Source organism: Cervus canadensis, chromosome 4, assembly GCF_019320065.1.
Source record: "Cervus canadensis isolate Bull #8, Minnesota chromosome 4, ASM1932006v1, whole genome shotgun sequence".
Taxonomy (NCBI): domain Eukaryota; kingdom Metazoa; phylum Chordata; class Mammalia; order Artiodactyla; family Cervidae; genus Cervus; species Cervus canadensis.
The window spans coordinates 20003277-20027610 of NC_057389.1; the positions used below are offsets into that span (position 1 = coordinate 20003277).

General features: G+C 36.7%; 1 protein-coding gene across 1 annotated transcript in view; it reads right to left on the reverse strand.

Moving 5' to 3' along the window:
- Positions 1–24334, reverse strand: part of ADGRV1 (adhesion G protein-coupled receptor V1) — a 541109-nt gene that overhangs the window by 474840 nt on the left and 41935 nt on the right. Inside the window, exons 10-17 of the mRNA XM_043464669.1 lie at positions 17746–17922; positions 15413–15636; positions 10709–10835; positions 9454–9639; positions 8389–8569; positions 7329–7492; positions 5847–5970; positions 4467–4733 (exon numbers count right to left, since the gene is read on the reverse strand). Coding sequence (XP_043320604.1) covers positions 4467–4733; positions 5847–5970; positions 7329–7492; positions 8389–8569; positions 9454–9639; positions 10709–10835; positions 15413–15636; positions 17746–17922 — 1450 coding nt within the window. The remainder of the gene's footprint in view (positions 1–4466; positions 4734–5846; positions 5971–7328; positions 7493–8388; positions 8570–9453; positions 9640–10708; positions 10836–15412; positions 15637–17745; positions 17923–24334) is intronic.

A 24334-nucleotide genomic window follows, 5' to 3' on the forward strand; every position in this document is an offset into this window, starting at 1 on the left:
GAAAGCTAAAAACAATATGATTATCTCAATACATGCAAAGAAAGACTTCAACAAAATTCAACACCCATTTATGATAAAAACTCTCCAGAAAGCAGGCACAGAAGGAACATACCTCAACATAATAAAAGCAATATATGATAAACCCACAGCAAACATTATCTTCAATGGCGAAAAATTGAAAGCATTTTCCCTAAAGTCAGGAGCAAAACAAGGATGCCCACTCTCACCACTACTATTCAACATAGTTTTGGAAGTTTTAGCCTCAGCAATCAGAGCAGAAAAAGAAATAAAAGGAATCCAAATTGGAAAAGAAGAAGTAAAACTCTCACTGTTTAAAGATGACATGATCCTCTATGTAGAAAACCCTAAAGACACTACCAGAAAATTACTAGAGCTAATCAATGAATATAGTAAAGTTGCAGGATATAAAATTAACACACAGAAATCCCTTGCATTCCTATACACTAACAATGAGAAAACAGAAAGAGAAATTAAGGAAACAATACCATTCACCATTGTGATGAAAAGAATAAAATACTTAGGAATAAATTTACCTAAAGAAACAAAAGACCTATATGTAGAAAACTAAAACACTGATGAAAGAAATCAAAGAGGACACAAACAGATGGAGAAATCTACCATGTTCATGGATTGGAAGAATCAATATACTGAAAATGAGTATACCACACAAAGCAATCTATAGATTCAATGCAATCCCTATCAAGCTACCAACAGTATTTTTCACAGAACTAGAACAAATAATTTCACAATTTGTATGGAAACACAAAAAACCTCAAATAGCCAAAACAATCTTGAGAAAGAAGAATGGAACTGGAGGAATCAATCTGCCTGACTTCAGGCTACACTACAAAGATACAGTCATCAAGACAGTATGGTACTGGCACAAAGACAGAAATATAGATCAATGGAACAAAACAGAAAGCCCAGAGACAAATCCATGCACTGATGGACACCTTATCTTTGACAAAGGAGGCAAAATTATACAAAGGAGAAAAGACAATCTCTTTGACACGTGGTACTGGGAAAACTGATCAACCACCTGAAAAAAAAAAAAAATGAAAATAGAATACTTTCTAACACCATACAAAAAAATAAACTCAAAATGGATTAAAAATATAAATTTAAGACCAGAACCTATAAAACTCCTAGAGGAAAACATAGGCAGAACACTCTCTGACATAAATCACAACAGGATCCTCTATGACCCACCTTCCAGAATATTGGAAATAAAAGCAAAACTAAACAAATGGGACCTAATGAAACTTAAAAACTTTTGCACAACAAAGGAAACTGTAAGCAAGGTGAAAAGAAAGCCTTCAGAATGGGAGAAAATAATAGCAAACAAAGCAACTGACAAAGAATGAATCTCAAAAATATACAAACAACTCCTGCAGCTCAATACCAGAAAAGTAAATGACCTTATCAAAAAATGGGCCAAAGAACTAAACAGACATTTCTCCAAAAAAGACACACAGATGGCTAACAAACACATGAAAAGATGCTCAACATCACTCATTATCAGAGAAATGCAAATCAAAACCACAATGAGGTACCATCTCATGCTGGTCAGAATGGCTGCTATCTAAAAGTCTACAAGCAATAAATGCTGGAGAGGGTGTGGAGAAAAGGTAACCCTCTTGCACTGTTGGAGGGAATGCAAATTAGTAGAGCCACTATGGAGAACAATGTGGAGATTCCTTAAAAAACTGGAAATAGAACTGCCATATGACCCAGCAATCCCACTCCTGGGCATACACACTGAAGAAACTAGAATTGAAAGAGACACGTGTACCCCAATGTTCATCGCAGCACTGTTTATAATAACCAGGACATGGAAGCAACCTAGATGTCCATCAACATACGAATGGATAAGAAAGCTGTGGTACATATGCACAATGGAATATTACTCAGCTATTACAAAGAATGCATTTGAGTCAGTTCTAATGAAGTGGGTGAAACTGGAATCTATCATACAGAGTGAAGTAAGTCAGAAAGAAAAACACCAATACAGTATATTAATGCATATATATATGGAATTCAGAAAGATGGTAACAACAACAAAATATGCAAGACAGCAAAAAAGACACAGATATAAAGAACAGACTTTCGGACTCTGTGGGAGAAGGTGAGGGTGGGATGATTTGAGAGAACAGCATTGAAACATGTATATTATCATATATGAAATATGACCAGTCCAAGTTTGATGCATGAAACAGGGCACTCAAAGCTGGTGCACTGGGACAACCCAGAGGGATGAGATGAGGAGGCAGGTGGGAGGGGGGTTCAGGATGGGGGACACATGTACACCCGTGGCTGATTCATGTCAGTGTATGGCAAAACTACCAGAATATTGTAAAGTAATTAGCCTCCAATTATAATAAATAAATTAATTTTAAAAAATAATAATGATAAAGGGAGCTGGATTTCTCATCACCAGAGGACAGAGGGATAAATAGGAAAACAGAGAAAACTAGAACAAGCCCTCTGATGCTAGATACAATGGCCTTCAATATATATACAGCTGGGTACAGAACTACAGATGTTAAGGTGTGTGTGTGTATATATATATATTGAGGGGCTTTCCCGGTGGCTTAGAGGTAAAGAATCCACCTGCCAAGGCAGGAGACATGGGTTCGATCCCTGGGTCAGGAAGATCCCCCAGAGAAGGAAATGGCAACCCACTCCAGTATTCTTGCCTGGAAAATCTCTTGGACAGAAAAGAGCCTGGCAGGCTACAGTCCATGGGGGTTTCAAAGAGTTGAACACAACTTAGCGACTACACAACAACAAGAAATATATATGGGGACAGTCAAAAAGTTCATCCATGTTTTTCTGTAACTCTACAGAAAAACCTAAACAAACTTGGTGGCTAACCCAGTACATAAATGCATACAAACATACATGCATTCCCTATCATTATAAGAGGGCCCAGGAGGAGAATAGCCTAAGAAACAATTAGCACACCTATTACTGAGGTTCTGGTTTCTAAACAGCATTCTACACTAAAAGGAGTCAGGGCTTCTTGAAACAAATGACTGATTCCAGGGTTTTGACAGGAAAAGTATCAGATGAGTGTGGAATAGCTTGCTGTGCCAGGAAGTAAGAAAATGCTCAAAGAATAATAGGAACATGTCAAAAAGACAAGAAAGTCATTTTAACAGACCACCCCTAGCCAAATTTAGGACAATTTGACCATTAAAGTAAATAATGATAGTGAAATATAACCCACTGCATTACATAGAAATCATAAGCCCATACTGATAAATATGTCAATGAACAAATGGAAAGTTTGATGAGTAACAGGATAGTGATGCAGTTTTAAAGTATTTCCCCCACAAAATTTGTATTAAAAACAAAGGAACAAAAAGTACAGTGGTTGCCTGGCAATCACTGCCTAAATTGTGGTCAAAATAGACCTGGCAGTAAAGGGACAAAATAGAAATCTGTGCCAATGGAAGGGATGTGATGGGAACACAGAATTCTTCTACGCAATTCCTGCCAAGGATGCAAAACCTGAATCTAATAATGAGGAACATCAAACCAACCAAAATGAAGGACATTGGGCAAAATAACTGCTCTGTAATCTTCCATACTATAAAGGTCATGTAAGTCAAGGAAAGACTGAGTATTTCAGACTGAAGAGATTAAAGATACACAGCAATTAAACACAATGCATGATCTGGGAAAGGATCATTTTGCTCGAAAGGACACTGGTGGGTAAACTGGAGAAATCTGAATGGGGTCTGAGGCAATGATTGTATTAATCTCCTGACTTTAATGGTTAATGTAGGAAAATGTCTTGTGTATATGAAAAAACACACTTGCATAATCAGGGGTAATAGAGTAACATGTCTTCAACTTACTAGAAAAGATAAAGGAAAAAATAGCTCTGTGTACTCTTAAAAGAATAAAACAATTACCAAAAGAAGCTATAGCCCCTCTAATTTACTAAAGATAGGGGTAAAACATTATGCTTCATTTATAGTATAGAGAAGGAAAAGTCTATTTTCCCCCTTGCAAACTGTCACACACCGTGACTACAGCTACAGAGAATTATCAGTCAGTTGGGCTCAGTCACCTGCAGAATACAGCTTCCCAACCACTATGCCCACTGCCCTGGTAGGAGGGAAAAGTCTACAGAATAATAATTCCCTAAGCCCTTGAGTGACTAGAAAAGACTTCGGGTAGTTTCAGCTAGAAGATTTCTATTCCTCATATAATAACATAATTTCCTGTGTGTGCTATTTGTGAAAAAAGATTAAAAATAATGACATAGGGTATATGGGTACACAAAGTTTCAACACATGTATTCTTTTACCCCTTCCCTTAAGAAACCAATGAAACAATTTTGCTCCCGTGAACATTCACAGGTGACAGTTAAGTACTTAATGTCATCTTGTAAAAGAACTGAAACAACAGATCTGCCATAAATATAATTTATTTACCTGTTGAGTTAAAGAGGATTATATAAAAGGGCTCATCTGTTTCTGGGATATCATCTTCCGTAATGAATACAGATATGTTCTGCTCTCTACTTCCAACTGCAAAAACAAGCATTTCTCCTTTTTCAACAGGAACAAAGTCTCCCTCTCTGGCGGTAGCCTTCCCATCCATGGTAGCATATTGGACGGTGCAGGGAACATCAACAGATCCATTTCTGAGAACTTTAAAGTCAGCAGTCTCGCCTTCCCGAACCCTCACTACATGAGGCTCTAAAATATTCACAAAGAAAAGAAGGAACATGTGAGCTTTTCTGATTCCATCTACACATTATCAGATCGCACATGTTTCTCCCTGCCCCGCCACGAGAAACGCCCTCCACTGAGTCTTTGCTGAAAGAGAGCTATGATTCCAATGCCTGCATGAGGTCTCCTCTGATTACTTTGAGTCAAGTGGCCTTCCTCTTCCCTTGATTCCTACAAAATCCATTGTCTGCGACTCCCAATTTGTCAGTAAACTGTATGCTATCTGCAATCCTCTGCTTACTGTTTCATAGACTTCATTTCCAAATTTGGACCATAAATTTTTTTTAAAAAATAGGCCAGATACCTTCCACATCTTCTACAGGGTTAATAGAAGACTGAACAAAGGACTAATTCATTAAGTACATGTTAACTGAAGGTGAGGGAGGTGGGAGGGAGGATCGGGATGGGGAATATGTGTAAATCTATGGCTGATTCATATCAATGTATGACCAAAAAATAAATAAATAAATAAAAATTTTTAAAAAAAACCATAAATTGATAGAATTCAAGAGGTTTAAGAGTTTTACAGTTGCAAACTGAACAGCCTGCAAAAATGATTTAAGGAAGAATAAGATACCAATAAATTAGACACCAAATAAAACTAAAAGATGTCTCCAGTGGCAAAGACAGTTGTAAAGAAAGCATTCAAGTGGGAAAAATGGGAAAACCTTAATTTACATGTTAATTTATATGTCCATGAAATTAACAGTAATTATAGTAAGTAACCATTCATTAAGTACAATATGCAAACCCTGAACTGTCTTCAATACTTCCCTGTGTACTGGAAGAGGTTACATGGAGGACTGTTCATTTTTGCACAAAGGAAAGAAAATAATTTGAAATTTAAAAGTAAGAAGAAAACAAAGATAACAAAATAGTACTTAATTTTTCCTTCAGAATCCTTAAAAATATCTGTTAAAATGTCAAAGAGATTGAATAATCATCAAATTATGAAATCCTATTTAAAAATGTATCAATCACACTTTATTGAAAATGTTCACTTAAAACAATTATTGAAAAAAGCATCCTTACACTATTCAAGAAAGGTGTGAACTCACTCAAATAAGAAAGCAATACCACCTGCAAAATAAATGGGGTCATCATTTCTTCTAATCCTCAGAGTAGCAGTAGTTTTATTTCCTATTTTAGCTCCTCCAGTGGCATTAAGTAGGATAATGGTAAACTCCTCCATTTCCTCTGGAATCTTTTGGGAAAATGTTACACATGCTTTTTAGTCAGGTGATCTGTACAAATAATTTCACTACATATTCCTAAATTGTTTCATCTTTAAAAAAAATCTTTATTAATGACAGTATTAACATTCATTTCCACTTCTGAGCAGAACCACCCTACATTATTCAAGTAAGAATCAGAACCCTTCAAAACTTTAACATGCATTCATCCAAACAGGCACTTTATTTTGACTCACTATAAAATGTAATGGAAATAGAGGTATTTTTGCTTTACGCCAAGTTAAAAAGAGAAATACTACATCGCTTAAGTTTTTTTCTGTAAGAAAATGGGCTATTATGTTGTTTTTAAGGAGAAACAGTGGAGCAGAAAAATAATAGTTTAGAACAGAAATTTAGAACATTTAGAACAGAAATCATAATAGTAACAAAGGGTCAGTTAGCTTTCAAAGGCCCTTTATAAACTTTATTTAAGTTCCACAGAAGTGCATCACAAAGACCTCATTCCACTGTCCTAACAAGGTGAGACTCCCCATATCTCTGAGCCTATATGCCTCCCCATGTGGACTCTGCTTCACTTTCTCCTCATCCAGGTCTCCGCATCCTAGAACGGAAGAGAGTTGGAATTTTGTCTCTGGAGGCAGGAGTGTGAGGGAAAGGGGACAGGCTTCCATACCTATTTGAAGTGCAGTTCCCCTCAGAAAGGTCCATTCCATTGTTACTAAGTTTTTTCTCTGCATTACGCTGAGTCCACCATCCACCTGGACCAATGTCCTGAATCTGCACATGCACCCTAGGGTACTCATAGATAGCGCTCCCATTCTGAATGGGCCTTAAGTCTAAACCAAGCGCTTGACAACCTCTCTCACAAGCGCGAATCTCTGATATTTGACACCTAGGCAGTGTCACCAGCGACTACCAGTAAGTTCTAAAAGTCAAAAATGCCTGTAGGGAAACCAAAAATAACATTTCTACTTTGGCTTGTGTGTGTGTGTGTGTGTGTGTGTGTATGTGTGTGTGTGTGTGTGTGTGCTCACTCAGTCATGTCTGACTCTTTCTGACCTCACAAACTATCGCCCACCAGCCTCCTCTGTCCATGGGATTTTGCCAAGAACACAGGAGTGGGTTGTCATTTCCTACTCCAGAGGATCTTCCCGATCCAGGGATCAAACTGTCATCTCTGGCATCTCCTGCATTGGTAGGCAGATTCTTTACCACTGAGTCACCTGGGAATCACTTTGGTTTTCAGTCAAGACATTATATCTGAGTTCTTTATCACATACTCTCATGGCAAAGTAAATGACCAGATGTTTAATATTCAATAAAAAAATAACTATTAAACAACAAAAAGAGTTAAATATGTAACATTTACCTCATCTGGAAGGGAGTAAATGGTGATATTTTTTAAAAATTCCTGGTCTCCAAAGAAAATAGTCGCTCGGACAGGAAACACATCTTGTGTAAAATCTGGACTAACAACCCATGATACATTAACATCACCAAAGTTGCCTCGATTTCTTATTACACCATAAACAGCTGTGAAATACAAATGGGTATAACATATATGATCATATATTAAACCATTTTAAAATGATGAGTAAAGAAATTGCTCAAAGTAAAAATAAGTCCCCTTTTTAAGAAAAATCAATTATTTGCTTAGCCCAGCCTCAAGTTACATATAAATTAACCCAGTCATTCCTCTCTAGCCATACAATTGATAAAATAAATGGACTCAATCTTTGCTACCACAGTCTGAGCTCTTAAAACTCACTCAGCACAGGGAACATAATGGTGCCTAGGTACATCTATCACAAGGGTATTTGCTAAAGACAGTCAGAGAAAGCTGCACACTCAAAAGTGATTTTCTTATCCAGACAGACATGGCTCTAAAGATAAACTATGTTTCATTTCGTGTCACTGAAAGAGTTCCCCAGATGTAACTCTCAGTTTCAGAGCTTTTTCTATTTGACTCAACTCATTCTTTTGAATGTTCGAGTTCTACTGCATATGGTTAATGGAAATCAAAATATAACTGTAATGTATGTGTTAGCCACTCAATCATATCTGACTCTTCACGACCCCATGGAATGTAGCCCATCAGGCTCCTCTGTCCATGGAATTCTCCAGGCAAGAATAATGGAGTGGGTAGCCATTCCCTTCTCCAATGGATCTTCCCAACCCAGGGACTGAATCCAGGTCTCCTGCACTGCAGGCAGATTCTTTACCATCTGAGCCACCATCATCATAATACTACATAAGAAATAAAAATTACAATCTTAAATATGATTTTTAAAACACTAATTTCTGCACCATGTGTAATTTCTAAGCAGCTGGACAACTAAAAATAACTACCTACTAAAGAAATAAATTTTAAAATGCCAAATGTTTTCTTCAGTAAACAGTAATGGAATATAAGAAGTAGAATACATTACCACTGTAGGTATCGTCTCCTTTACTTTCATTTATCGTAACAATTAGATCATCAGAAAAAAATTCTATAATCCCATGAGGATCATCATTTTTTAGAATCGTTATGTTGACAACTGTAGCACTTCCCAACTTGCTTTCCCGTTCACCATGGCTGGTGAGGACCACCCAATAATGTTCATCCAACTAAAGTGAGCATGTCAATTAGGAGAAATAAAAAGTTGAAATTTTCAGAGCAAATAAAAACATATATTCAAGAATATTAATACCATCAATTTTTCACAACAATGCACTCACTGAAAAAAAAAAAGCTGATTTTTTTTAATTTTGAACATTCTTCTATCAATTAAGAGAGATAGGTATAAAAATACATTATTCAAAAATGGAAAAGACAAACCATGTTGCTATATTAAAATAGTGAGGAGACTGGATCTTATCACTGATGTTCCAGTCATCCAAACTAATAAAATTAATTTAAAAGCTATATATGGAATAATGTATATACATAATGGAACAATATCTGGTTCTCTTAATATATTTAAAACGTAAATTTATTTTCTTTAAAAGGGTAATTTTACAAAAAAATTTCTTCAGTTTGAAACAACATCCTGAAAGTTCAGTCAATACAGATTATATAAAACAATGTTTAACATATATACAGCTAAAAGGAGACGAAAACTAGTAAGTTTCAGATTGTCTGCTACCATTTTATGTAAGAATGGACAATTCAAATTGGTATGAGTTTTACTTTGCTTTTTTTTTTTTTTTTAGTTTTCTGAATGTTAAGCTTTTTTTTTTTTTTAATTTTTTTATTAGTTGGAGGCTAATTACTTCACAACATTTCAGTGGGTTTTGTCATACATTGATATGAATCAGCCATAGATTTACACTTATTTACTTTGCTTTTGAAGCTTGTTTTTTAGTTTCCAAACATAAGTACTTCTCTTTATCTTTTCTTGCCCGCCTCCTTTCCTGTATTTCCTTGCCAACATTCAAACTATTTATATTTATAACATACTACATACAACCAACTTTCCACAAAGGCACAAGAGAAAAATAAAATCCCATACCTCTGGTATCCCATCCAATCTTGTCAGCAAGGTGATTACGATCTCCCTTTCCCCAGGTTTAAATTCCAGTACTCCTGTGTTGCCATAGAATTCATTGCTATCCCTTGGTTCTATTCGATAGTGAAGAAACTGCTTAACAAGTGCTCCCCTATATCGGATGATGTGGAGCTCTACAGATTCTCCTTCCTTAAAAAAAAAAAATCACGAAATTCAAAAAGATAAATGCACCCCAATGTTCATGGAAGCATTATTTATAATTGCTAAGATACAAAAGCAACAAAAGTGTCCATCAACAGATGAATGGTAAAGATGTGATGTGTGTATACACACACACACACACACACACACACATATATATGTGGGTGAATGGAATACTACATCAGTCATCACTACTTTGCCATTTGCCAAATGGCTTCCCTGGTGGCTCAGATGGTAAAGAATCTGCCTGCAATGCAGGAGACCCGGGTTCAATCCCTGGGTTGGGAAGATCCCCTGGAGAAGGGAATGGCAACCCACTCCAGTATTCTTGCCTGGAGAATCCCATGGACAGAGGAGTCTGGTGGACTACAGTCCATGGGGTCACAAAGAGTGGGACACAACTGAGCAACTAACACACAAACGTGAATGGGCTTAGAGGGCATTATGCTAAGTGAAATAAGTCAGACAGAAAAAGACAAATAATGTATGATATCACTTAAATGTGGGATCTAAAAATACAACAAACTAGTGAATATAACAAAAAAGAAGCAGGCTCATATACAGAGAACTAGCAGTTACCAGTGGAGCGAGGGCAAGAGAGGGGTCGGGGATAGGAGGTACAAACTTCTGGGTATAAGAGAGGCTCAAGGACAAACTGTACAGCATGGGGAATATAGCCAATATTTTGCAATAACTGTAAATGGAAAGTACTTTTTCAAAACTGTATTAAAAAAAATAATCCCACACTCTGAATTCAGACTGAACAGGTCTGCATCACAACTTTAAGCAATTTGTGTAAGGCTCAGCTAGAAGTGCCAATGTGTCTCTTTCACACTTAAATATAGCACAGACTGCTTAGAACAGAGACTAGAACATAACAGATCCTAATTATATGCTATCATTATGATTATACCAATAATAATGATAATGACTATGTTCTTGCCAGTAAAGTACCATATAAAGGATAGGGAAAAAAGTCCACAAAAGTTCAAATCCTTTGAAATTGCTCTTCTGAGGTTGTGAGTACAGAAGAGATTAAAGTTTCTTTCATACTTACTTTTATAATATAGGGTCCTCTGGAAGCAGGAGAAAATTCAAAAACTCCCCCAGGATCATCATTTTCCAAAATAATTAGGTCACGGCTCGTATATCCAGATTTCAGCACTTGGTTTTCCACATTGACCCTGGAGAAAACAGTGGCGGAAAAGGTATCTACTACCTATAGACTTACTTCTGTTTGAATATTTATAACACTTACAATATTTATAACACTTTCATATAATGAATATGAAGGTTATTAGAAGTTAAAACTTAAACTGAATTTAACTATATTAAAATCACATAAGATCAAAACAGTTTCACTGATAACACTTATGGGAGAACTTCTCTTTCTGAATTCATTATATCTTTTATATTTGATTGAAAACAAACACTGCATATGTATGCTAAAAATACAGTAATTGAAAGTTTAAACATATTTTATTAGTATCAAATTTATAGACTTGTTTGCAGTTTTAGAGAAATTTAACTTATAATACATAGTTTTAAAGTAATTTAAATAAAATTGCTTAAATTTTACATACACTTGAATTTGTTTTTTAAAAATTCATTACATAAGATTATACTAATTGAATACAAGTTGGATACCTGCTTGGACTAAAGCAGGACACATTGACCAAAAATAAAGTTGTGATTAGATTTTAGAAACATTTCATGACCTTCAGTATGATTCTGTTCACCCTGACTTTAACCTTATGTTTTTTTATTATAAAAGAAATATTATAAATAATAAAAATATTTCTTTTATAATAAAATAAAAAGTAGGACATCATTAAAGAATGGAATGGAATGGATCTGAAATATATGATATGCTATAGCAATTCCTATACAAATCTCAAAAGAACATATTAAAACAAGATGCTTTTTTTATTTCTGGTTTTTATGTTCAGCCTGTAATTAAAATGATCAAAGGGACTAGAACTGTAAGGCTCTGAGGATTTAAAAGCCAGCATACTCTTTGAGAATTCTCAATCCCACAAGCTCTTCTAAACCTTTCCAAATGTCACGTTTTATCGAATCAAAAAGTACCCTGATCAAACCTCAAAATTACAATGCAGCCACAATTAATACGTAGAAAGAACAGCACACTTCCTGTGTAACAGAGAATACGAATTAACATCCTTCCCCAGTTTTTGGAAATATGCCAACCAATACCTAGCATACTAGTGGTCACAAAAGATATAATCAAAATAATAAGAGGATGAGATGGATGGCTGGATGGCATCACCGACTCGATGGACATGAGTTTGAGTAAACTCTGGGAGTTGGTGATGGACAGGGAGGCCTGATGTGCTGTGATTCATGGGGTCGCAAACAGTCGGACACGACTGAGCGACTGAACTGAACTGATGTCCATATAAGCTGAGACAAAAACAGGATCGGAATGTGAATATAAAAATCCAACAACCACAAGATTCATGAAAGATTAAGTAAGAACTGCACCAACAAAGGACACTAATTGTTTTCTTGGTTATACATACACTATTGGGAGAGCTAAAATTTTTAAGTTCTTCAAAATATGTAATTACATAAATTCTCAAAATTTTTATCAGCTATCTTAATAGTATTCATAATTTAAAACGCTTAATACCAAAAAAAAAAAAAAAAACCCCTTCAAATAAGCTTATCATTAGAAGATAAACGGACACACAACGCATGCACAGGCAGGTGGGCAAGCCAGCTTTCCCAGGGCTGGCAGTCAGGCAGAACCGAAGCCTTGTCCAAAACACTGGCATGCAAGAGCAAAATGCTGAAGCACCCAAAACCAGACATTCTTCAGTACACTTACCCAAAATACACGACAAACCTTTCGGTTTCTACCCTGTCAACACAGAAGAAAGTATGTGTGGGGTGGGGGAGAGGGGGAAGGGAGATGGAGGCAGTATTTGCCAAAACTTCACTAATGCTGCTAGAAATGGGAATGGCAGGGTGAAAAATAAAGCTAAAGAAAGCCTTTCTTTTCTGCCCCTGCCCCCACCTCCTCACACGAGCTGGTCATATTCACTTGAAGGGAACTCCACACACTGGGTTCTTTGCTATTCACAAATGCTAGCAAGAGGTTGGGCAGTTCCCACTTAGGGAAGATGACCCCACGGCCAGCCAGCATGTCAAGACCCATTGAAGACATTCCTTTCCAGGCCCGCTCCAAGGCGCTAGAGTCTGCCAAGCACTGTGCGTGCTCACAAAACCCCAGCAGCTGAGCAAATTTCATTCAGCCCGGCTTATAATTACTTAGTACTTTTAATTAGGTTTCAAAAAAAAAATAATAAAAAACCCACATCCTCAGATCTGAAGCCAGTTATTCTTGGAAAGAATAAAAACTCTTATCAGCAGAGAAATATATACCTTTCATCATTTGCATAGGAATATACTTAAGAAAGCAAAAGATATCACTGCATCTTCTAATTATGACAAATACTACTTAAATATAACTTTCTATCAGGAAATATAAACACTTTTCCAGATTTCCAATGTGCTGCAAGTTTAAACAGCCTTGAGAAACATGTCAGAATGTATACACCCTAGTGTTTCACTTTTCAAGTCAAATAAATAATACCATAAGTAAGGAGTTATATATTCTACATATGTTGCAAATTTTCCTGAAATTAACTGGCATAATAAAGTTGTTTCTGATCTGGAGAGAACTTAAAAATATTTTTAATTAGTATGGTATTAAAAGCATCATAAATCATTCAGTACTAGGGCAACTTTTATCTCTATTTAACAGAAATATACAAAATTTTCATCTGAATTTTACATTAAAAGAAAATCACAAATGATATCAGAATAAAGTACTTTCCTGCAATATTTTACTGTAACTTACTATAATCACACTAGCATTCATTCATTCTTTTAGTTTAGTTAAAAATTTGCAAAATTGAGAGGGAGGTTTTGACAAAATACCTTACTTTAAATTGTGGATTTGATTGTCACATTTATTTCAATATGTCTTAGTAGAGTTCTGAATTGTAATTGTTCACGCACATATAGATAATACAAATATGTGCTAGTTTCTAATTGATCTAAAAAAATTTAGTATCAATTTGAACTAATTTCTTCCACTTGAAAAGAGAGGAATCAATAACTTCTGAAATTCTTGTCCCTGTGGTTTATACTTTCTTGCGTACTACTTTAACCCACAGGAAAGAGAGAGAGAAAAAATACTTCAAAATTATATTTAGTTAATTTCAAAGATTTATATATGGTTAAAAATGACTGTTTTGAAAGAATATGAAGAATTGTCACTTATGAACTTGCTATACATTTAGTTCAGAGTTGAAACTCTCAACTAAATTAATAAAGTCTCTATAGATTACTGCCTCTTTGGTTTATAACTGCTGTTCATTTTTCTTTAGTTTCTTTTTAAGACAGTCCATTGATTTAATAAGCACTCAAATCTAACTTAAACAAAAAAAGGAAGTGATTGGCCTCCAACTAATAAAAAAAAAAAAAAAGGTCATAAGTGAAAAAATAATAATTTTCAGTTTACATTTCACTAATTTCTTATCATATGAAATATCTTCCAAAAGATTTAATGTGTGTGTGTGTCTATGTATGTGCACGTGCAGTATTTGGTTTTTGCTTTTTTGGGTTTCTTTGTTTGCCGATTTTGCTGTTGTTTTGTTTTAATTTTTAATTTAAAAAAGAAACACAATGTGGTTACGAAAGCAAACAAAATGAACAGCAGACATTCAACAGATTAGTTCCCTATATTCTGAATTTTTTTCTTTCACATAAAAATAAAAACTACTCATAAGGTTTATTAAATGTGCTTGTATTTCTACAATACAGCAACACAGAAAAACCTATAAGAGTCTGAGAGCAAAATTTGGATACTATCAGGGGTTACATAAAATGATTATTACTTTTTCAGTCCTGATTAAAACAGTACAAAATAACACCTATTGAACCACTGAATTCATCTATGAATTTTATTGTTTCTAAAATGAAAATTTTGCAAAGTCCTCAAATCACACATTAGCCTTCTCAATATGTATCAACTTTAATTTAGAGACGTATGGTAGATAAGCTGGTTTTAATTTTAACTCAATTAAAACCAATTAAGCAAAATTTTTTTTTATTTTTGAAATTTCATGAATTACTGAAAAATTCTCTTTGAGAGATCCTGGTATTTTCTTGATCTAAATCACTTACTTGAGAAATGTTAAGTAAATCCTTACTATTACTTAAAATACCCGTTAAATGTGTATTTCTTTTTCTTCTTTGGAAGTATTATTTAATATTTAAATCCCATGTAAAAAAGAGAATTTCATTAAATTAACATTAACGCTTTCTTTTTACTCACTCTAAAAAGTTCTAATCCTCTTACTTGATGAAAATGAAGCCAGCAGAGCTATTTGCCTAACCTAACATTTTGCATTTATTGCTGCCTATTTTTTGAATATAGCAACATATTAGCTATGCTTAAGATGTATCTAATACCTTAAATTCTTGATGTAATGTTTCTTCACAAAAATAGCAGGGTAAGAGTTCACTACATCATATTTACGATCTAACCAAAATCCATCATAAAACAGCAGTAAAGTCAGGTCAGCAGAGCATTATCTACTTAAGTATTTTCTTTTTACTTTACATGGAAAAAGAATTATTCTCCATACTTTACATGGAGAAAAGAAATAAAATTATTTCAGAGAACATGGACATACAAATGTCACTAAACACTACCTAATTACGTTATTACCTGTCTAGAGAAAGTGTTACTGTCTCATTCATTTCCGGAATGTCATCAGCTTTGACAGTAATGTTGATTGTTGTGTCACTCTGCCCAGATAAAAACACGACAGAGCCATTAAAGGGTCCGATATCGTCCAGGGTCACTGCTTTTGAATTAAAGCCAGAGGGCTTCAAACTCCAGTAGACAGTAGCCTGGCCATCAGTTCCATCCCGATGTAAGGGAATGCATACCTTATAAAGAGAAGAAAACAGAACAAGTTCTTCTGAAATACATGCTTACAAACTACCTAAGCTTTTCAGTTAGTACAGACACATGTTAAATGAATGTTTAGGCACTCTGCATAGAGAAGTGAACAATTAAAATGCTATTACAAGCACAACTGAACAAGCTTCTTTCTAAGCATGACAATTATAAGACTGAACTACTTTATATTAGTTTTTGCTAATCAACTTTATCTACTAAATTTCCTCCACCTAACAATATTCCTATCCTGAGATTTGTCTTAACAAAAAGACTTCATTTTAAGAGCCAAAGAACTGTGAAAAACATAGAACAATTTAGCTAAAGAGTAAATCTCCATCAGAGGGTCTCTGAAAAGAGAATTAATATCACCATATAAACTGAAAAATAAGCTTTTGCGAATAAATCTGGGAAGCACACAGTTATCTTTAATGCATCCTAAAGTGATAAAGGGCAAAATAAGAAAATAATAATACAAATAAGAATAAGAAATGCTTCTAACCAAACAAATGCTGATACTCAAATCATGGCTCTGAGTTTCCATGGGCAAGTTACTTAACCTTTCTGACCTCAATTTCCACATGTGAAATGAAGCTAGAGGTTCCCTATTTTGCAAGTTCCTGGTGAAGAGTCAAGTGTCTCTCCATAGCATGAACTAAATAAATGGAAACTATAATAATAATTCTGAAACAAATTGTATTTGGTAGTGTCATTTGAGTCCAGCACACTTTCAAAATGTCTAAGAAAAGGATCACTGAAGATCATAATGAAGTTTTTTTCAAGCAAAGAATATAAAAAAATATTTAACAGTAGCTATGCAATTCTTTTTAAGTGCCTAAAAAAGGTATCCTCTGCACTTTGCCCTTTAACATAGGCCATCTGGAAAAACATGGAAGGTATTTTCCTCACTAACCATTCTCCTAATTTGGCTAGCAACGGTCAAGGCTGAAGACCAGCAAGAAAGTAAGATTCTCAGAAAAGATTAAAAAAAAGAAGCAGCAAGAAAGGGCTAGGCCCTTGATTTACCCCAAGGGAGTGGGCGTGGCCAGGCTGTAAATCAGACAAAGAGAACAAAGGGAAATTCTCACTTCTGCTGTTTCCCAGGAGGGGAAGAAGAGGGGTTCATGGAGCCCAAAACTTTCCCTAGAAGCTCATTCCCCTCCAGGAAAAATATGGAATCGTACATGTACAGCTCTGTAAAATAGATGAGCAAGAACAAACCATTCTTTCAGAACAAACTGAATGCTTTTGAGGTTTTACAAGAAAATAGTGTATTATGAGAAATATACAAAACTCAAAATCACCTTGAAAAATTGAGCTTCTCTGCCAATTCACAGAATCAAATATACAAACAAAAGAAGTTGTGGTCACCATATTTTGACATGAGGCTTTGGTAACAAAAACAACTCTCCAACATTCCTAACCTGAACCACAAACCAGTTTAAATCAAATCTAAGTGTGAGAGAACCTAAGAGGGCTTTAGGGACAGACTGTGGCTCAGGGAATGGCATGGTCAAAGGTCAGAGTGCTCTCTAGATAGATGGCAGGAAAATTCAACCAGGTGGCGGGCAGAGAGAGGCGCCATACATGTGAGCATGGTTCCGTGTGTGTGTGTATCCAGCATATATGTAAATTATATACTGATGTGTAATTCCTAAGATTTGGTATCCCCTACTTTATCACCACCACCTCCACCACCAAACATAGGATGCCACCCCAATCCTGCCCAAGGCAAGCATGAGGAATGCTTGGAAATGGAAAAAGTCAAGGGTTCTTGGGGTACATATGACTTGACTAATTTTTTTTTAAAAAATTGTGTTGGGCTATTGCTTTATCAAATGTCACAAGCCTCCTCATACTATCCTTCTTCTTATATGTGTGTAATCAATTAATTCTAATTTTATTCTTTCGAATATGGAAAAAGATGAAAAAATCACACATTCATCAATTTCTTTATGTCAAATTACAAACTGAAGGCTTGCTATAACGGTGAAATTTTTCAAGATCTGTTAACTCTGTATTAACCTGACTCCCCCTCAAAAAAAAGTATCTCTATCTCAAACTCAATATGCCCCATCAATAAGAAAAAGTCTACTTACCACTTCAGCAGCAAAATCTTCTGGCTCACGCAAAATGATTGGAAGATTGCTAACAAAGCCAATTTCTCCATTTGCAATGTCTGGAGTAACCACCAAAGAAATATTTTGGATTTCCCCAAATCTAGGACTTATAGGTGGAATCGGGGGAACTATATTCACCAACTCCACAGCTTCCAACTGTAATAAACAGAAAAACACCATAAAAAGTGAAAAGAAATTTTTAAGAAAAATTTTAAAGTCTTAATTGAATGAAAAGACAAGCACAGGTAAAGGCCACCAATAACTTGGCAACTTCCATCTCCTTCATTCATCATCCTGATTCAACCTCCTGGACTGGCCTCTTAACCTCTTTCTGCTTCTCAATTATAATTATTCTCAGGGTTCTTCCTGAGACCTTCATCTTACAATTTCACACTTGCTCCCTAAAAATCTCTGGATCTCTCCTTCAAAATTCCAAATCTTTATAACTGCCACTGAATATGACATAAATGTCGCAGAGACACCTTACAGATAGAATGTGCACAAAGCAATCACCATCTCTGCTCCATGTTACACAATTTTCCCCAGTACCGCCATCTACTTTTCCTCATTGCCTGTACCCACCTACCTTGATTTAAAGCCAAATATCAGAGACTTGCCCACACCTCCCTCCTCCCTTCCACTGAACCACATCTCCAATCAAATCATTCACTCCTCTCTGCCAGAGAAGGTTCACTATCAGAAGACCATTCACAACTCCCAATGTGACTTAATATGTCTTTATGTTTAAAGAAATGCATCATGTGTCCCTGTGATTAATGAACATGACCTTCACTGTAACTTTCGAAGTTTTTCCTCATGTGGAAGGGCCTCTATCCATCATTTCAAAAATCAAAATGGACTTGCTTTTAAAAACTAGTCAAATATCCCTCTCCCCTAGGAAAATTTCCTTGGATTCTCCAGGCCTCTTTCTTCTCTCTCTTCCTCAACTTCTACTACTACCCTCACTAAACTTAGAAATTCACTTTAAATTTCGCATATTGCTTGCTTATCATCATTTTCCATGTTCCAGCCTCTTACTTCCCAACAGGACTACAGAACTCTCGTGGATCTGTGTCCTTCTCAGTATTTTCCTGAAACATAACATAGACCTGTATGTACAGCAGCTACACAATCAATGTGTTGATTTACCCCTACAACACAAAAGGAACTTGCTCAGAATCCTGATCTATCAAAATCTTCAACTTTCAAAAACCCAACTTATCAATCCTCATAGTGTTCACATGACTATAGGGATAGACAGTCAATATAGGATTGCAAAAAGCATAGATAATTCAAGTTAAAAAAGCAACTGTAACTTAATGGAACAGAATGGATCTCTCCCTCTTCAGAGCCCTCTGTTAAGCTTTGTAATGTGGATACAATGCCGCTAAGTAACCAGCAGTAGACACTGGTGATTGAAGTTGGTTTTTCACAGGTGGACAAGGACTATACTGATACTGCACATACGCTCACTTTTTCTGATAAACAGTGTACTTTTTTTTTTTTACTTTATAATATTATATTGGTTTTGCCATACATTGACATGAATCCGCCATGGGTGTACATGTGTTCAACAGTGTACATTTTAAGGGCAAAATTAAATGCTTTTTAAATGTAACACAGTTTGCTTTGAAAATCATATATAGGAGAAGAATACCAAAAGTTCCGTAACTGGTAAATATTCACTTCACTTGAATAAAAAAAAAAAAAAAAAGAAATCAGACTAATTTTGCCAAACATTGGTATGTAGACTGAATCATGTAAAACATGCAGTCCTTCAGGATACTGCATTTGCTTAATAAAATAAATGAAATGTGAAAATAGTTAAAATGACATAACTGTCATTCTTCTAGAGAAAAATAATATACATACATATATATGTGTGTATTTATCTTTAAAGGTAGCACAAAAATTTAAAAATAAAAATATATATTTGAATGGCATATAGTATACACTGGTTAGAGGCAAAGACTTGAAAATACACTGGTCCTGTGTGAGTCAGAATGTGTTTGTGAATGTACACTCTCATCCCTATATATTCACAGAGAGTCAAACTGATAACACTGTTGAAAACATCAAGGGGGAAAAAACCCAACATATTTTACTTCGAAACTTCTCAAAAAGGACAAAATTCATATTCTTCCTAAATTTATCAAAACAGTTACAGAACTAATTCTAAACGTAGTATTTTTGAAAACTAAGAAGAAAGAAGATATAGAAGGCCATGAAATGAACTGATCAAAAGGAAAATGCTAATTTTCCATGGCTTACTCCCTAGTCTCCAAGCCTTTTTTGTCTGGGTTCCTTAAGCATCTGCTAAATCAAACTACTCCATTCATAAAGAGTCGTTCTTTGCTTTCAGACAGTTTGCAAGGGGGACAGCACATTACTAACCCCATGCCTGCCAAAAGCTGTATCCCAGACTAATGTATTTAGCTGAGAGGGTCACTAAAGAATAAGAAGCTCACGTCTCTGATTCTCCTTTCTTCAGTTTCATTCAGATTTCCATGCAGAGTCTGATGCCTCCTATTCTAAAGTTGCTCATCCATTATGTACTATACAAACTACACAACCTTTTAATTCCAACCAGACCTCCAGAGCTGACAGCTGTTCTGAACCTTAAGGAACTGTGTCAGTGACTAATAATGCCTTTTCTTCCTAAAGCGTTAAAAGGACCGTCTGCACTATAAGACCTTTCTTATTCAACTGAATACAGAGAGAGATAAAAATTGAGTCTGGAATTAGTACAAAAAGTTTCTAACCCACAATCACCAAAATTCAGATAGTCTTCAAGTTTCTCCTTACTTTTCAAGTGTTATCAAAAATAAACTGTCATGTTCATAGTTGTTCTTCAGTCGCTCAGTCGTGTCCGACTCTTTGCGACCCCATGGACTGCAGCACTTCAGGCCTCCCTGTCCTTCACTATCTCCCAGAGCTTGCTCAAACTCAGGTCCACGGAGTCAGTGATGCCATCCAACCATCTCGTCCTCTGTCATCCCCTTCTACTGCCTTCAATCTTTCCCAGTATCCAGGTCTTTTCTAATGAGGAGGCCAAAGTACCAGAGTTTCAGCTTCAGCATCAGTCCTCCCAACGAATATTCAGGGCTGATTTCCTTGAGGATTGACGGGTTTGATCTCCTTGCAGTCCAAAGGGCTCTCAAGAGTCTTCTCCAACATCATAGTTCACAAGCATCAATTCTTCGGCACTCAGCCTTCTTTATGGTCCAACTCTCACATCCATACATGACTACTGGAAAAATAGTAGCTTTGACCTTTGTCAACAAAGTAACGTCTCTGCTTCGTAATACGCTGTCTAGGTCTGTCATAGCTTTTCTTCCAAGAAGCAAGCATCTTTTAACTTCATGGCTGCAGCCACCATCTGCAGTGATTTTGGAGGCCAAGAAAATAAAGTCTGTCACTGTTTGCACTGTTTCCCCATCTATTTGCCATGAAGTGATCGGCCCAGATGCGATGATCTTCGTTTTTTAAGTCAGCTTTTTCACTGGCCATGTTCATATAGAAGGCTGAAATAAAATCACTAGAGTAATTTTGACCGGTTGAAGATTTTTAATAGAGTTTTGTTTGCACAGGGATTCTCTGCAGCCACGTGGATAGAGATTTTGAATGTTTTCAGAGGCTAAAAGTTCAATATAAAGGTTACTAACACTGGCATAAATATAGGGTGTCTCTTGTTCTTCAGGCGCTTAGTCGCGTCCAACTCTTTGCGACCTCATGGACTGCAACAAGCCAGGCTTCCTGTCCTCCACTATCTCCCGGAGTTTGCTCAAACTCATGTCCATTGAGTTGGTAATGCCATCCAACCATCTCATCCTCTGTCACCCTCTTCTTCTCCTGCCCTCAATCCTTCCTAGCCACAGTAAAATCTGGTTTTGAGGCAGTGTAAGAAAACAAATCAGAAATGGAAAACAGAAAAGTTCTCTACAATGCCAAATCAATACTCTGCATCATCAATGCTCAATCTCTGGCCACATCAATCAATCCATCAATCCTCAGGTCACGTCACTGCAACTACTACAGGAATTCCAGGCCTCCATGAAAGCAAAATCAACTGTGTAAAATCTTTCCTTCATTTCACTTGTTTTAGTAATTTCTTTCTCATATGAGTTTTGACCTAGCCAAGACCGGGGACAAAGGGAGAAGTGACATGCTATGAATTGAATGCTTGTATCCCCACCCCTAGAATTGATATGTTGAAACCCTTATGCCCAATAAGATGGTATTTGGAGATGGGACCTTTGGAAGGCAACCAGGTTGTAAGAGTAGAACCCTCATGATGAGGTTAGTGCCCTTTTAAAGAGAAACACCAAAGAATTTGGATCCTCTCTCTCTCCATCACGTGAGCACTCAGCAAAAAGACATCATTTCTGCACAGCAGGAAGGGGTTTCTCCCCGAGTCTGATCGCACACCTCCCAGCCTCCAGAAGTGAGGAAAGTAAATGTCTGATGTTTAAGCCACAACCCAGTCTATGGCAGTCTTTATAACAGCCTGAACTGACCAAGACAATATCTACTAATGAGAATGCTCTGAATCCAAAGGACACCAACAGCAGAGAAGGCAAAGGAGTGCCCCTGGTGGTCCAGGGGTTAAGAATCCGCCTGCCAGTGTAGAGGATATGGATTCGATCCCTGGCCTGGGAAGATCTCACATGGCATGGGGCAACTAAGCCCGTGTGCCACAGCTATTGAGCCTGTGCTCTAGAGCCAGGGAACTGCAACTACTGAAGCCCGTGTGCCTGTGCTCAGTAACAAGAGAAGCCCAGAAGCCCCCCCCAATGAGAAGGCTGTGCACCAAATACAGAGTAGCCCCAGTCACCGCAACTAGAGAAAGCCCACACAAAGTGAAAGTGAAGTCACTCAGTCATGTCCGACTTTGCGACCCCATGGACTGTAGCCTACCAAGCTCCTCTGTCCATGGGATTTTCCAGGCAAGAGAACTGGAGTGGGTCACCATTTCCTTCTCTAGGGGATATTCCCAGCCAAGGGATCGAAGCTGGGTCGCCCGCATTGTAGGCAGACACTTTCACTGTCTAAGCCACCAGGGAAAGCCCATACACAGCATAAAAACCCAGTGCAGCCATAAATAAATAAAGTTATGACGTTTTCCAGAAGGTCAAACTTAAAGCTTTTTAAGATTTTCTAAGTATATCTCTAAATGTGCTCTGGCAGCAGTATTCTAATTGCCTTAACTTCTTGCTCAACAGGGCCAGGACCATGGGCTTGACCACTTGCTCAATTTCACTTCACAGATTCAGATCCACTGTCTGGCCATTCATCTCACAAGAGCATTCTGCTAGTGGCAAGGGGAACAGAAACAACCGTGAATGACACCATGTTCCGCTCACCCATCATGCCAAGAGGAGAAATTCAAGGGTCCTCTAAAAAGAGGGTTATCCTCATAGACAGAGGGTACATCACATAAAAATTTACTCATTATGAGGAGACACAACAGAATAATAGTGACAACAATAAAGATGAAAAACAGATCTCCCACCATTAGGGACAAAGTCTTGGGATACTGACAAAAGGTCTCCCATACATAGACCTATCGCAAAAAGTCATCCCTACATACCAACAAATAATATACCCCTTAACGGAGCACCCACTAGACACCTCCACTAGAAGTCCTCAATTAATGCACAAACCATACAAGCACAAGAAGTAGGCCAGCTCAAATAAAAAAAGATAAAAAGTCTTCAGAATAAAATGGCCCACCCCACTAAGTGCTAAGCAAGGTATGACACAGCCATGAGAAATTCAAATGCCAAGAAGATTTTTCTTAAAAAGCTTTCAGAGAAGAAGAGCAAGTTAACCTAAAAGGCAAATAATTTATTTTCCTCAAATTTCTCATCAGCTACCCTAGAAGCTAAGAGAGAGTACCTTTCAAGTTCTTAGGAAGAAATTACTTTAGTCTAGAAACTCCTATAAGCCAGGAATCAATGTATGAAATTTCACTGAGCTCAAAGGCTCAAGAAGCTTACCTGGCACATACGTCTTCTGTTCATGTATTTGAGGATACATGTGTTACAACAAACTAAAACACAATCCAAGAAATAAGAGGCAAGAAATCAAGAAAATTAAGGAGTTAGTAAAACAGTCACAAGCAGCACGTGAGAAGCAAGTTGGAGAAAGCAGCGTGCACAGCTAAACTCAGCATTCAACACGTGAAGACAGCTTGCAAGGACTGATACCGAAGCTCCAATACTTTTGGCCACCTGATGTGAAGAGCCGACTCTTTCAAAAAGACCCTGATGGTGGGAAAGGCTGAGGACAGAAGGAGAAGGGGGCAACAGAGGATGAGATGGTTGGATGGCATCATCAACTCAGTGGACGTGAATTTGAGCAAACTCCAGGAGATAGTGAAGGACAGGGAAGCCTGGCATGCTGCAGTCCATGGGGTCACAAAGAACTGAATACAATTTATCGAATGCACAAAAAAGACAGCTGGATGGAAGACCTAATTTGGTTAAGAATGGCATATAAAACGAGGCAGTCAGAAACTCCAGAGAAAGCAATAATAAACTATAAAACAAAGTTAGGGAAAAATATG